The sequence below is a fragment of the Epinephelus lanceolatus genome, chromosome 17 (assembly GCF_041903045.1).
Source record: "Epinephelus lanceolatus isolate andai-2023 chromosome 17, ASM4190304v1, whole genome shotgun sequence".
Taxonomy (NCBI): Eukaryota; Metazoa; Chordata; class Actinopteri; order Perciformes; family Serranidae; genus Epinephelus; species Epinephelus lanceolatus.
Window position 1 is genome coordinate 31,030,309 of NC_135750.1, and position 16,034 is coordinate 31,046,342.

Consider the following 16,034-nt stretch of genomic DNA (forward strand, 5'->3'; position numbering starts at 1 on the left):
TCACAAACCAGTTGTGTTTGTTTGTCCTACACCACCTCCACCTGGAGGAGAGGAGCAATGATCATCAGTGCAGCACCACAGACTGGCAGCAAAACTAAAAACTCCTTGAAATAAACTTAACAGGACAGCAAAATATCTTATTTATTGAGATGAAATGCAGTTTGGATTTTGAGTTAAAATAAAAATGTCCCAACAGTTCTGATGGAGCTGGACTCATCTTGAGGACAGCTGTTTATGTTTCAAATGTTTTTATTAAATCGACCTGGAAACTGCAAAACTGTTAAGTAGGCTATGTAGAAATCTCTAAATGTCAAAATGTGCAGGGGCAAGCAGCTTCCATCTCCACTTTACTTACCTCCCACTGTTTACTTGTCTTGATTTTTGTTAACTATATATATATATATATATTAAATTTAATAGGGTTAGTCCCACTGTGAGCACACTAACTCAGTAGAGTATGCAGAATATACTGGCTGTGGCGGGGATGAAACATGATGGACTCCACAGCCCACTGACGAACCAGATGTTGTAGGAGACACCTAAGACCACAAGGTGGCAGTAATCCTACAACAAAGACGCGACCTGACACAAAATGTTAGCGAAGAAGAAGACGACTTCCTGTGTCAGAGGGATGTACTTCCTGTGTCGGCATGCACATGTGGTAAACAAGCTGGGAGAGTAAGCATGGACCCTTCAGAAAAGTGGAGTAATTTGCCCAAAGCTCCGAGTCTGAGGAATCTGACAGAGGGAAGGTTTGGTGTCCTGACGGAACGTCAACATGCTGCTGTGCAGGATCTGACCAAAGCTCACATCGAGTCCTTTGACCAGGCTGTCACTGACGGACTCAGCCGCGTCGTGCAGGTTAGTTTGAACCTAAGTTAGACACGACACAACATGTTACTGCTTAAACACACTAAAACTATACGGGAGTTGAACATTTTAATGAGGTTAAACATTTTTAGGAAATTATAACGTTTTTTAAGTTAAAGTCAATTGAAATGATATTCATCTAAGTTCAACATTAGCTGTATAAAAACGAGATAAACTAAGGAACAAACTGTTTTTTTAAGCAGTGTTAGGGACTGTTAGTTATTTATGAGAGGGAGAGGATGGTGCAAAATATGGGAGAGGCATTTTAAATAATTTTTAAGTACTGGGAAGGGAGTTTCTGTTTTTACTTATGGGAGGGACATTCAACTTTCAATGGTTGTATTTTTTATTTATTTTAAATACTCTCAGAACCCCAAAACTTGCAAGTGGGTTTGAAATGCATGTAAAAAATCTCCAACATCACACCAGTTGTCTTAGCTGGAAAGTGTGTGATATGGTTATTTATGGTGGAGGGAGGGTCATGCATTTCCCCCAAGTCACTCATGGTGGCTTAAGGAAAACATATTTGTAGCTCTGGGATGGGTCATAATATTTATTTAAAAACCAAGTAAACTTCAGTTTTGAGTTGTTTTCTAATAATATGTAGTTGTGACTGTGTTTGAGAAGCTAAGGGACTGTACTTTATTTATCAGAGGATGGAGGTAGCTGGGGTGTGACTTCTTCTTCTTTTTTCTTTCCCTTCTTTTAAATCTCGACCCTCGCCCAAACTACAAATATTCCTGAGTGAAGCCTTCCTGACTGGCGGGAAATGCATGTTTTTTATTTTTACACAAAATATAGATATTGCAACCAATGCAATGAGCAAACAGCACAGAGGAAGTGAGAGTTATCACCACAACAAACAGCCAGTTTCTTAAGCAAAATGCAAATCATACACACAATTTGCATCATCACACAATCTGTGTGTGCACTTCAGTAAAATATGGGTGCATGAAAACCAACCGTCCGACCACTCAAAACCAACAAAATTTAACAAGTTTACACATCACAGCATGCACACAGCCAGCATTCGAAACATTTGTACATCACAAACATTTTTCCAAATGAACCGTAACATTCACAACAGTGGCAGCAGCACCCAGAATAGTGTTGGTAACTCGGTACGGTGACGTGTGTGTACATTTGTTGTTCTCACACTGAGTGTGTTACCTCAGGTAACTGTCTGTTACTATTTTGTTGCAAAGTTTCTAATTGTTTCATGGTGTAATGTTATTTTTCTCAGGCCATCCCTCCCTTGGAGTTCACATTCAAAAATGACAGGATCAGCCTTTCCTTCGTCGAAGCCACCATCTACAACCCAGTGGTGGCCAAAGGGAACATCTGCAGGGACATGAAAGTGTTTCCAGCAGAGTGCAGAGGAAGAAAGTGTACATACAAAGGAAAGCTGGTGGTAAGTGTGAAATGTGTTCAAACAGGAAGTGCGTAACTATGGGACTGCCCAATGATGGATCTAACTGCATGTGAGGGGCAGGATAACACTTGGGTCAGATCATTAATTGGGTTAGTATAATCTCAGGCAGATGTCAGCTGGTCAATCAACGGAGTTCCCAAAGGCATCATCAAGCAGTCCATGGGTCACGTGCCAATCATGGTGAAGTCCAAGCTGTGTAACCTGCACGGCATGTCCCCCAAAGAACTCGTAGAGCACCATGAAGAAGCAGAGGTAAAGCACACATTTTAAACATTTGCAGGATGAACAAAAACTTATCACATTCATCCATATTTAGTAATAAAGTCCAAACTCTTTCTTCAACATTGACAGGAAATGGGAGGTTATTTCATAGTGAATGGAAATGAGAAAGTTGTCCGCATGCTGATTATGCCACGGAGGAATTATCCCATCGCCATGTCAAGACCCAAGTGGAAGAGCAGAGGCCAGGGATACACTCAGTATGGTAAATATAAGCTTTTAGATAATGTGTGAAAGTAGCAGTATTATAAAAATTTAGGCTTAAAAATTACAGCTGCATGTATTTTAAGATGGATGTCATTAAAATGTTCTTCTCACAGGTATTTCCATGCGTTGCGTGAGGGAGGAACACACAGCCGTCAACATGAACCTGCATTATCTGGAAAACGGGACGGTGATGCTGAACTTTATTTACCAGAAAGAGCTCTTCTTCCTCCCACTTGGCTTTGCACTCAAGGTACTGTTAAGAGCTATATATGTGTTTTAGAAATGAACACATCTGCAGCATTCGTTAATAAGGGCAAAGAGAGATTTTAAATCTCTACATAACAATATCTTAGATAACTACAGTGGAGACTGCTCACTGTGATAAAATCTGTCAGGGTCAAATTGATCATTTCTTTCCATTATTTCTCATGCAGATAATTGATAAGGCCTTTGCACAACAAGTTTATATTTTTTGTCCAAATTTGTCACATGTTTAAAAGTAAATATAACCTCATACTGTGTCAATCATGTTTACACACCAACTCAGAAAATGTAATCTGTCATTTAAGTTTTCGGAACACGTTCGATTTCCTTTTTTTCACAGCCGTCAAAAGCCTTTAGAGTTGTTTGACAGCATTTAGGACAACTAAGGTGGCCACACAAAAATGCAAATAGCCTTGTCAAGGGCAAGTATTTGATTTGTCTGTTCCGGGCTACTGTAGAACAACATGGCGGGCTCCATGGAAGAGGACCCACTCTGTGTGTAGATATAAACGGCTCATTGTAAGGTCATCAAAAAAACACAACAATTCTTAGTCTCAGGTTATTATAAACTGATGAAAACATTAATATAAATGCCGTTTATCATTACTACCAGTATGTCCCACTAAATGCTACACACTGGACCTTTAAAGTAAAATGAATAGATATATAAAATGACTTTAGTTTTAAGTGTATTTTTTCCATATGTTGTTATGTATTAAAAAGGCACATAGTAAACACTGTAAGCAGCCTGATCACTTACTATAAGTGAATTATTTAAACGGTCTTTATAAAGAAATGATTGCATCCCAGGCTGTCTGAGCCATATATGCTAACACAACTCTTTTGCCCTGTGCTATCCTCTAGGCCCTCGTAGACTTCACAGACTTTCAGATCTACCAGGAGCTGATCAAAGGCCGTGAGGACAATTCCTTCTATAAGAGCTGTGCGTCTGAAATGTTGCGCATTGTTGCGGAGGAGGGCTGCATCACCCGCAGCAAGGTGCTAAATTACCTGGGAGAGCGCTTCAGGGTTAAGATGAACCTTCCTGAGTGGTACACAAACGAGCAGTGCGCCAACTTCCTGCTAGAGTACGTTTTTCTGATAAGTTTCTTTAAAGTGTAAAAACACTGTTATGTTTTGTGGTATGTTTAGTAACATTAATTGTGCTCTATTTTGGACCAGTGAGTGCATCTGTATCCACCTGAAGTCAGACATGGAGAAGTTCTACCTGCTGTGTCTCATGACCAGGAAGCTTTTCACGTTTGCCAAGGAGGAGTGCATGGAGGAAAACCCTGACAGCATCATGTGTCAGGAAGTGCTCACTCCCGGTCAGCTCTACCTCATGTTTATGAAGGTACGGTCACAGAGGCATTTGATAGAGCACTGGGTGATGACAGTAAACCAAAGGAAAACTTTGGGTTTGACCCCGACAATATTTCCAACAGGAGAGAATGTCCGCCTGGTTGACGTCTGTGAAGCTGTCCTTTGACAAGAGAGGCAGCAGACTGAGTGGAGGATGGACGGCTGAGAACGTGATGAAGATATTCAACATGGGCACTGACCTGACCAAACCCTTTGAATATCTGCTGGCCACTGGGAACCTCAGCTCTAAGTCTGGTATGGATCAAGAGTCTAGTATGAGTACAAATTATGGTATAAAACTGTAGTTCATTTATTAAATAAGCATTTGTTTTTTGTGCACAGGTCTTGGAATGCTGCAGAACACAGGCCTGTGTGTGGTAGCTGACAAGCTCAACTTCATCCGCTACCTGTCCCACTTCCGCTGTGTGCACAGAGGAGCAGCGTTCGCCAAGATGAGGACCACCTCTGTTCGTAAGCTGCTGCCTGAGTCCTGGGGCTTCCTGTGTCCCGTCCACACTCCAGATGGAGAGCCGTGTGGACTCATGAACCACATGACAGCCATCTGTGAGATTGTGGCACCAACCATGCCCACCACCTCCCTGCCTGCTCTGCTCTGTTCCCTCGGTGAGTCAGTCAATTCTAATAAATGAAGCCACGAGGCACAAAAATACATCATGGATCAGATGATATTCTGTCCTTAAACTGGGCTCAGACTGCAGGAGTTTTGGGCTGATTCACCCCTCCTGACAGTTGGTTGAAAAATCTGGTCTGGGACCTTGGTCGGTACCAATGTTCATCTCAGACTATCTGGTAGTTTGAGAGGTCAGTCTCCACTATGTTTAAATCTGCTTTCCCATGAGATCACGAGGCGTGGTGCATTCATGTTCCCTCTGGCACGATAATCTTGATAATATATTTTCATGTGTGATATTCACCACTGTTTTCAAACCTTGTAGTGTGGGCATGTTTGAGATTAGAGAGAAAAACATCTGTGAAGTTTCTCCGTATGTGTGTGATGCAGCCAGAATTCAAAATTGGTCAGGATATTTTAAAAACTTCCTGCAGTCTGAGCCTGGCTTTAAAAAAAATACTGACACAAATTTTTAAGTACATGTCAGTGTGCTGAATTGCATAGTAACAATCTTTTCTGTCTCTGGTGCCTCAGGTGTTACTCCAGTGGATGGATCTCCTGGCCAGGCCTTTTCAGACTGCTACCCTGTGGTCCTGGATGGGGCCGTCGTAGGCTGGGTGGAGACTGAATTAGCCCCAGTTGTGGTCGACTCACTGCGGAGGTTTAAGGTATGTCACCTGTGTTATTTATACAGTGTCAACTCTCTGTACCACCTGCATTGTGTGTACAGAAAACTGACATTTGAAACAAATACCTTCAGGTGCTGAAAGAGAAGAAGATCCCTCCCTGGACTGAGATTGTTCTGGTGCCAAAAACAGGCAAGGCCAGCTTGTACCCAGGCCTGTTCCTCTTCACAGCACCCTGCCGTATGATGCGGCCCGTACGCAACTTAGCTCTTGGCAAGCAAGAGTTGATTGGCACCTTTGAACAAGTATGTGTAAACTATGATGTGGTTGTCATTTTATCCCAATACTCGAAGCACACAGCTGTAAAAGTTGATTTGTTTTGCATTTTAGTTGCTAAAGATTTTTATTTAATCATCTTTTTCTACTTTGCTCCAGCTTTACATCAACGTGGGCATCTTGGAGAATGAGATCGAGTCAGGTGTGACCACACACCAGGAGCTCTTCCCGCACAGTATGCTCAGCGTGGTGGCTAGCTTCATTCCTTACTCAGACCACAACCAGAGTCCTAGGAACATGTACCAGTGTCAGATGAGTAAGTCTGAGACCACGGTCAGAGGCCACACTCAGCTGTACAGGCTGATACGATTAAAAAGTTTCATACCTTTCATTATATTTTTACCTTTCATTGCCTTGTATAGTCATGAGGTGTTGTGTCCATGAGAGATTAAACATGTTCTCTTCTCAGGTAAGCAGACTATGGGTTTCCCCCTGCACTCATTCATGAATCGCTCGGATAACAAGCTGTACCGACTCCAGACCCCACAGAGCCCCATGGTCAGGCCCTGCATGTATGACCATTACAACCTGGACAACTACCCCAGTGGCACAAACGCCATAGTGGCCGTCATATCCTACACAGGCTACGACATGGAGGATGCCATGGTAAGTAAAATACAAAGTTTACTAATTTTTTTTTCTGGTTGTAGTGGATGAAACCTTAACACAATTTGATCTCATTAGATTGTGAACAAGTCGTCATGGGAGAGGGGCTTTGCACACGGAAGTATCTATAAGACTGAGCTGGTGGACCTGGCAGAGAAAGTGAGGGGAGAAGACAGCGTGGTGTTTGGGACCAAGCCAGGTGACCCTAAAATAAATGAAAGACTGGACGCTGATGGACTGCCATTCATTGGGTCGACACTGAAGTATGGAGACCCCTTTTACAGCTACATCAACCTAAACACTGGCCAGACCTTTGTCAACTACTACAAGTATGGGCTTCATCATATTATCAACGTAGGAAAAACAATTCAGCATACTTCAGTGTATTTTTTTTGCTTCTGAACTTCTCAAATGATAAATTGTTTTATGTTTTTCCCCCTGTTGTCCCCAAGGAGCCAAGAGGCCTGTGTGGTCGACAATATAAAGATCTGCAGCAATGACAATGGCTCGGGCCGTTTTAAACGTGTCTGCATCACAATGCGAGTGCCACGAAACCCCACCATTGGTGACAAGTTCGCTAGTCGCCACGGTCAGAAGGGTATTCTGAGCCGCCTGTGGCCGGCCGAGGACATGCCCTTCACAGAGAGCGGCATGGCTCCCGACATCCTCTTCAACCCCCACGGCTTCCCCTCCCGTATGACCATAGGGATGCTGATTGAGAGCATGGCCGGCAAGTCTGGCGCCCTGCACGGCCTGAGCCACGACGCCACACCCTTCACCTTCTCAGAAGAGAACTCCGCACTGGAGTATTTTGGCGAATTGCTCCGGGCAGGTGGATACAATTACTATGGCACAGAGCGGCTCTACAGCGGAGTGAGTGGTCTGGAGCTAGAGGCCGACATCTTCATCGGAGTCGTCTACTACCAGCGGCTACGTCACATGGTCTCCGACAAGTTCCAGGTGAGGACCACGGGAGCACGTGACAAGGTGACCAACCAGCCAGTGGGAGGGAGGAACATCCAGGGAGGCATCCGTTTTGGGGAGATGGAGCGAGACGCCCTGCTGGCCCATGGCTCTTCATTCCTGCTTCATGATCGCCTCTTCAACTGCTCAGACCGATCAGTGGCTCAGGTGTGTGTCGACTGTGGCAGCCTGCTTTCCCCTCTGTTGGAGAAACCGCCACCCTACTGGTCGGCCATGCGTCATCGTAAGACTGTCTGCGCTCTGTGTGGTAAAAGTGACTCTATTGACTCGGTGTCTGTCCCGTACGTCTTCCGCTACTTTGTAGCCGAGCTCGCAGCAATGAACATCAAAGTCAAATTAGATGTTAAGTGAATTTTGCAGGACAACCAGTAAAGACACTTGCCTTAATGTGACAAATCAAAAGTGTCTATTATGAAACTGTTGCCTTGTTAAAATGTGACTCTATGAAGCTGCTACAATTCACCATGCTACAGAAATATAAAACATCACACTGTAAAACCACGATGTGTCAGAACAACCATGTTTTTAAGAAGTGTATCTCGGAAGTGTTTTATTCCCCAAGACTGTCAAAGTAGCAGCATACGATGGAATGAATATGTGTTAAGGTGTGTATAAATATCCCAAAGGTCTTTTTGTACAGTGAGTCTGAGCGTTGAATAAATGATTCTGTACTATTGTACCAAAAATTCAGATCCTTTACCTCAGTAAAAGTACTTCTCCATTACAAATGAAAGTCCAGCTTTACAATCACATCAGTACTAAAAGAACAGAAGAATTATATGCAAATGTACTTAAAACTAAAAGTACTCATTCTGCAGGAAAACTTCTCCTGTGACAAATACTATATCACATTATTAGACTGTTGATGCATCAAGTAGCATTTTCAAGGTGTGGCTGGGTAGTCATGGAGCTAGTTGTAACTTCTTTATCTCTTCAAAAAGGTTAATAACCACTGCTTTAATCTTGAACAATCTATTGTATTGGATAGGTGTATACTGTTTTTTAACAGGGTTAACATGTGTCCTTTAAATCCCTGAAAGTGTGTGAATAGAGGGAATAAAACGAGGCTTTAAAGTTTTTTAAAACAGACATAGACATGGGTCATTGTAAGCCCTTGAATTTCTATATTTTGTGCAAGACAAGAAATGGAAGTTCTTTTGATATATACACTGCAGTGCACACTTCATTGAGCTCCATGACCGTATTAGCCAGCCTGTTCTCTGCGTGCATGTTCATACTTAATATGGTAACTTGTGTGCACCTAAACAAGTATGCAGAACTAAAATCCTGAATTATTTTGATTTGATGAAAAGCTGGACAGAGTGGCAAAGTATGGGCTAGTTTTGATTCTAAAGCTTGAAAAATTAGACTGAATAATACACACATACAATATGAGATCACTTTATTTGATGCATGTCAGTGTGAAGGCATACAGAATATACTATTCACATTGCCTATGAGTTGTTTATTTAGTCTCACACCTATGTACATGGAGAATGATAGTCTGCTCTGTAAACCTGTTTGGACGGGACATCTATTGATGCAACATAGTACAGTGATAACAGAATACAATATAAAAATTCTCGGTGTCACATCACATTGATCCGTGTCTCAAACTGTGCTGCGTTGGGTCCTTGAATTGGAGGGAATTAAGCCTAAGTGTGGGAACCCTTTTCAGTGTAAATTCTTGATCTGAATAGTAACTACAGCTGTCAGATAAATGTAGTGGAGTATAAAAATCAGTACTTGTCTCTGAAATGTAGTGGGCTAGTATAAACAAGCATAAAACAGAAATACTCAAGTCAAGTGCAAGTACCTCAAAACTGTACAGTACTTGAGTAAATGTACTTAGTTAATTTCCACACAGTGTAAATTAACAGATACCTGAGTGACCACACTTGTTCACTGGACTCCAAGTAGTCCTTAAATGACACTGTGTTAGTGTAAGATCCTTAGCAGGATGCTTGTAAAGGTGCCCTCTTTGAAAGTTGAAAATTGATCATGACATTCATTTTTTAACACATCCATAATTTAAAATTGCCACTTAAGGTGACATTGTCCCTCATTCTCACAACACACACAGTTTCAGTTAACAGTTGTCCCTATTTCAGTTGTTGCAGAATATCTGGCAGGTCCAACACAGTTGGGATAGTGTAATCTGGTTTCACTGAACCATCTGGCACAGCACCTCCTGCACTACTGATCCAAACTGTCGCTCGTACTTTGGCATTAAAGCCCCCCTCGATATCTGTGTCCAGAGAGTCCCCTACCACAATACAGTCCTGGGCCTTCACTTGCAGCATGTTGAAACACATTGTGAAGATGGAGACGAATGGTTTCTGCTCTGCATATTCTCCTCCGACCACGATGGCATCGAAGAACTCCTCACACCTGACTGCTTTAATTTTCTCTCTCTGAGTCTGAGTTTCCCCGTTTGTCAGCAGCAACAGCTTGTATCTGCTGCGCAGCTGTCTCAGGAGGTTGCATATTTCAGGGGACAGACAGAGAAACTCCAAGCGACTATTTTTCCACAGGTAGTAGCACTGAGCTCCCAACGAGGGTGGAGAACAGCTGCCAACAGCCTCCTGGATGCTCTCCTCCCAGTGACCCACACGCACCTCATCAATGGTTCTGCCTGCTGAGGGGTCAAAGCTCTCATGATATAGCTTTTGCTTGAACTTGTCACAAATGCTGCTGATGGTGTTGTCATCAAGGGCCAGTGTGGTCTTCAAAAGTTCACTGGTCTGTAAGATTCAAACACAACAGATAACCCTTGAGAAATTAAAACACGTATACTTAATTCAGCAATAAACCACAAGAGGTCGGCCTTGAGATTGTTTTAGAGGTTAAGGCATAAGCGGAATACATTAGTGGTGGTAGACGCACAGCTGTATGCACCACTGAGGACACTTGATTAGGTGAAGGGAAGCTTCCCATAGGTGAGGTGCAACTGGGAACTGCTGAAAGATTTTCTGTGACATGCTGAATTTCTTCAGTCTCCTTAGAAAGTACAGCTGCTGTTGTCCTTTTGACCAGCTGGGTGATGGACACCCAGGAATTTAAAGCTACTGACCTTCTATCTCTCCTACCTCATGTCTGTTTGGTCAGATCAGATCCATACCCCCCAATTTAAGTAAAAGTGGCAATTCCACATTGTAAAAATTCTGAGTAAATGTCCACCATTATAAAATTTATTTTAGTAATAGTGTGTAAATATTATCAGCAAAATATAAGTTGAGTATCAAAAGTAACAGTACTCATTACGAAGAACTTGCTTTCATTTGTCCTGGCTGACTGCACCTCTGCTCAGGTTGAAGATGGGCAGAGCTTGGCTGGGAATCATATGAGATCACCACTAGACTCCATCAGCAAACATTAATGATAAAGGTGTGAGCTGCCCTGCCCTAACAGGTGCAAATACAACTAAACCAAGGTGTGTGTGAGATAGATGGGCCTTTTTACATGAGACATTGTGACATGTCACAGTATGACAAACACAAGTGTACATAATGAAAAGAATGGTGGCTGAATTTAGCTGCTTCAGTTTCAGGTTCCTGATATGTGCAGGCTGGATCACTGTCACACTGTCATGGCTGCAATTGTGCGTGAAGCCTATACCTTAGTAGCACAATGTGACAACATGTTGTACTACAAGTAAAATCAGTTATCTCATATAAATCATATTTTTGGATTATTGCAACTGATGCATGGGTGGCCCTGACTATACCTGTCAGATAATTGTAGTGGAGTTTGACGCACAAGATTTACATGAAAGGCAGAAGAGTAAAAGGATAATGTAGCAGAAAATGAAAATTCCCAAGTAAATTACAATGAATGACAAACAATGAATTGGAAAAGATGTTCAGAACTGAGAACACCACAATAGAATAAAGCCCATTTGGGTATATAAAAAAATCAGTCTCCTATTCATTGTCTATGAACAGCCCAAGACTTTTTACTCTATGACATCACAAGTTAGAGACTTACTTCTCTGGTTTTTGGCTTTGAGAGAGTGCAGCTTATGTTCACATATACTGATTAAACTTTACTTGGCCATGCAAATAATATATTGGATTTAATTTAGGCGGTGTTCTCCTAACAGTACTTGAGTAAATATACTTTAAAACTTTCCACTACATCATAGCTGGGTCACTTGAATACAATGGTGTCATCATTCATCTGAAAGTTAATTTGTAACACCAGTGTTTTACTGCTATCACACAACTCAGAATGATAGCTATAAAGAAGGCCAATCAATGACAGCGTGTGGCCTTCACGGACGTAAAATTTCTTAGAATAGTTATAAAATACAGTATGGCCTACTTGAGTAAATATAGCATTACTTACATTACACCACTGACGACAGTAACACGCCATTATAAATACAAATAAACTATTGAGTACAAGCGTACAAAAGGACAAAGATGAAATAATGTTTTCTGACTAAATTAAAGGTTTTAAATGATCTTAACACTGGTGTATTTTTCCTCCCAGCGTCTTTGAACGCAACAGATTCAATGAACACCAGTGACAGTAACCAATATACTCATAACACCCATTTTAGCTCCACTATTGCTCAGAACAACTTAAATTCAATACATAAATATGATTTTAATCGTCCAGTAGTTTGAGACGAGTCACCAGTAGTCCATGACCTCTTAATTGAGTTCATTTAACAAACTTTAACGTACGTTAGGCTGCCGTTACGAACACGGAAGCTAACCTTAAATGACCATGTATGTATGTATGACATAAATGATACAAGAAGAGTATCAGACATTTATCACCTTTTGTATCGCCACTCCATTTGCCCGACTTGTTTCTATGAGCGTGTTGTCCATGTCAAACAAAATAGCCTTCACAGCTTTCTCCTCCATTGCTGAAGCACATTGTTCATTCATCTTTACTCCAAAATCCTGGCAAGGTTCTTGGCTAGTGGTCGTTTCATGGCGGAAGTATTGCCGGGTGAACTGCATGATGGGAGTTGTAGTTCGGATTTTTGTGGTTCTGTGTAGCACTTCCGAACTTTTTCCTCGAGAGGGCGCCACTAAATCAAAATACAATATGAACTTTTGACAGCAGTTCATAAAAAATTTCAAAGAGCTCTCCACACTGACCAAGCACTGATTTCAGCTGCTCCACTTATAATGACTCAACACATTAAATACATTTAAACCTTTATCATGTGCGTGTGTCATGTAAAGGAAATATGTTGCAGCTGCTTATACATAAATAATGCAACAGATGATACTGTTTCAAAAAACTCTTAAGATTTACAAAACCTCCCCAAATACCAAGGTTACTAGACTCACAAGAGCATACATGATTTTGTTTGTATACAGGCCACATTTAAATAAATATTAAAGTATACTACAGTAAAGTGATTTAAATAATAGTAATATATATATATGTATATATATATATATATATATATACATATATATATATAGTTCAAAACATTGAGACACATGACACAGTAACACCCACCATAGAAATATTAAAGTGATTACTTGGTTTAAAAAAAAAAAAAAGGCCAAACTGCAGCACTGACTCTGACTTGGCTCTGTTATGACGCTGTGTTTCAACACCACACACCATTTTTCAATACGGACAAGTTTTCCCTTTGGTGGTAACTGAACTGTAACTGGAGGCGGCTTATATCTCACTCCAAAATTATTTATAGAAAGGAATAATCAGAACGAAAGGAAAACAATCAGTGTCATCAAATGTCTAATTAAAGGCCCTACGTGACTCTTGACCATGCATATTGCCAATTTAAACACATATTCCGTGACAGACGCTCTTTCAAAATCAAAACATACCTCAGTTCTTATGCAACCTGTCCTTTAACTCGCGCTCTCACCTGGCAGTGGGCCAGAGGTTCACACGCAACAGTGTGCAGGCCTGTTGCACTACCAAACCCAATCAGAAATCACAGCAACCCTTTCTCACATTGCCTGACAGTATTGACTGCAGCTCATGTGCTTGTGTCTTTAAGAGCAACCTGTCCTAATTATTTCAATTACTGTGGACAAAAAATGTCAAAGATAAACTATAAATCAAGAAATGGTGTGAGAGGCCTAACCAGCTTTCATCTCCCAGAGCAGACAACACCTACTGCTTGCATGCGAAGGAGGAATATGCTTGTTGAAATGACAGACATGCAGCAAATGAGCTCAAAACCTTTTTTTTATTGCCCTTAACCTTAAAAAGGGAAGAGAAACATAAACAGTGGATGCGTGATGTGAACTCACAGATGGAATTTCCCTTTTGAAGTAGAGGGGGGGAAAAAAGAAGCAAATGACTTCCCTAACAGTCTGTGTGTGACTCTTCCAAGAAAGTGCAGGCATCTGAAGGACTGGTGAGGCCTGGTGTCTTTGTCTGCACGACACCATTCCTCTTTTATCTGTGTGGGTGGCCGGGGCTACACATAGTCACACGCTATCTCTCAGCTGGGCATGAATCCCCTGCAAAGGCCAATTATTAATTCCACCAAACACCTCAGAGCCTCACAGGAGCAGGAAGATAACACTTGGGCACATTTGATCTGCCTTGTTTTCCCATTAGTTAAAAGACTTTATGATCACCTATTGTGTGTTTGTGACCCTCCCTTGGTGCTTTATAATTGGGGTGTTCATCTGGGCCAGCGGTGTTTCTGATCTATGGGTGCCTCTGTGGGTGTGTGTGTGTTTATGGGCATACAGGGGGCAGGTTTGAGTCTCTTTCATGACTAGTGTAAGCTACAGGGACAGGTGAGTCTTCAGGCCATCAGAGGAAGGAGCCTATTATGGGGGATTTAAATGATTTTAGCTGCTCCTGGGTCTTAATTATTGTCAGGTAACTGGAAGAGAATAGAGCCCTGGGTTTTATCACCATGTCCTGAGCTCTATGTTACACCAGACACATATAAAAGGAAGTGTGCAATCATCCCAAAATCAAGATATGGGTATTCCCGCACACAGACATCTCTCAGCGGTGACACTTTTGTCTGAGTGACACCAAATTCATTATCTATAATCGATAAGCCGCTCTTAAATATTGAACATTTTTCAGATCTTGATCAAATATGCCCACAATGCTGCTGCGATAGAGAGGAGAGTGATAACTGGAGCTCAGCTGTCCTTTCTGTGTCAGGGTTCTCCCATCAAGCCTCTGATACGGAGACCAACTACGGCCACGCACACACGTAGACGTGAGATTTTATCAAGACCGGGGGAATGTATGAACTACAGTCTAAAGAGAGGAACACTGGTGTGTCTAATGGCACTTGTCATGGTAACAAGGGGAGTCTGGCAACCTGCATGTACACACAAACAAAAACAACATGATCTGGGGCAGGATGGTGCCTCATCTGGTGGTTATGCAATGTCCTCCATGATCAAGGGGCGATATGCTTTTCTACACAGCTTATGTAAATTGTGTGTTGGGGACCTCCACTCATAGACACGAGTATCATTGTCAGTGTTTTGCATCTGCTTCAGTCAATTTTGTCAATGAAGGCAGATGAAAATGTCAGTATAAATTAGCCATTCTCTCAGTGGGCTTTTGCGGACAAATATTTTGCATCATTTGAAATGTGGCTTGTGAGGGCTCCCTGTGAAAAGACAGGGCCTCCCATAGTCTGGCAAGCTTCCAGTAGCCCCCGTCTGTGTGCCGATACACCTGAGTTCTCCTGACCAGCCACTGAACCAGCGCTGCAGCAGGGAGGGAGACAAACTATGTGTGGTCACTGGAGTATAGCCCTGAGAGTCTGGACCCTGGAACATCATCCAATCCCAATCCAGTCCTGGCTGAGACACGGAAAAGTATACAACTGGAGGGGAATGTGTGTGTAGACTTGTGCTACGCACACTATGGATACAACAGTCTTTTCACATAGTGACAATTATGAGACATGTCACTAATGTGGGAACAAACTGATGGTCCCCAGTGGCGCCCCCAAAAATGTTTTATAGGGGCGGCCAGATGGGGCCACTGAAAATCTTGGGATGGCACAACAAAACCAAAAGCTGTGACTGACTTTCAGGAATTCTATTATGCTGTTGTCGTATACAGGCAAGCTGTTAGTTAAATCAATATGAGAGTTAAGGTATCACACACTGATATACTTTGGTTTCTTATTCTACAGTTAATACTACTAATTATCTGATGCACATAGACTAATACCAGTACAGTTGACATTCTGAGTTCCACAATAATCCTGTTTAAATGTGTTGTACAATATGATACGATACAATACAATACGATAAGATACAATACGATAAGATACAATACGATACAATATACTTTATTGTCTGCTTGCACAGAAATTTGTCTTACAGCACAGCAGGCCCCAATTACAAAAACAAGAGAAAAGGAAACATACAGAAAATAACATCACAAAAACATTACAAAAATAGATGAACAAATGTATCTGGTTATCATTTTTTAAGTTATT

At 41.8% G+C, this 16,034-nt stretch overlaps 2 protein-coding genes across 2 annotated transcripts; one reads left to right on the forward strand and one right to left on the reverse strand.

Annotated features, from left to right (window-relative positions):
• The first annotated feature begins 635 nt into the window (after positions 1-635).
• On the forward strand, positions 636-8,283 carry polr1b (RNA polymerase I subunit B). The gene is made up of 15 exons (XM_033613785.2): positions 636-861; positions 2,114-2,281; positions 2,408-2,554; positions 2,654-2,786; positions 2,902-3,038; positions 3,917-4,140; positions 4,235-4,406; positions 4,498-4,669; positions 4,757-5,038; positions 5,580-5,713; positions 5,806-5,976; positions 6,107-6,263; positions 6,417-6,613; positions 6,692-6,942; positions 7,066-8,283. Exons 1-15 carry the CDS (start codon positions 685-687, stop codon positions 7,946-7,948), a joined length of 3,405 nt encoding a protein of 1,134 aa, XP_033469676.1. The 5' UTR covers positions 636-684; the 3' UTR covers positions 7,949-8,283.
• A 701-nt stretch (positions 8,284-8,984) lies between these two features.
• On the reverse strand, positions 8,985-12,555 carry nanp (N-acetylneuraminic acid phosphatase). The gene is made up of 2 exons (XM_033613787.2): positions 12,385-12,555; positions 8,985-10,341 (listed from the first exon to the last, which is right to left on the reverse strand). Exons 1-2 carry the CDS (start codon positions 12,496-12,498, stop codon positions 9,700-9,702), a joined length of 756 nt encoding a protein of 251 aa, XP_033469678.2. The 5' UTR covers positions 12,499-12,555; the 3' UTR covers positions 8,985-9,699.
• Positions 12,556-16,034: the final 3,479 nt, after the last annotated feature.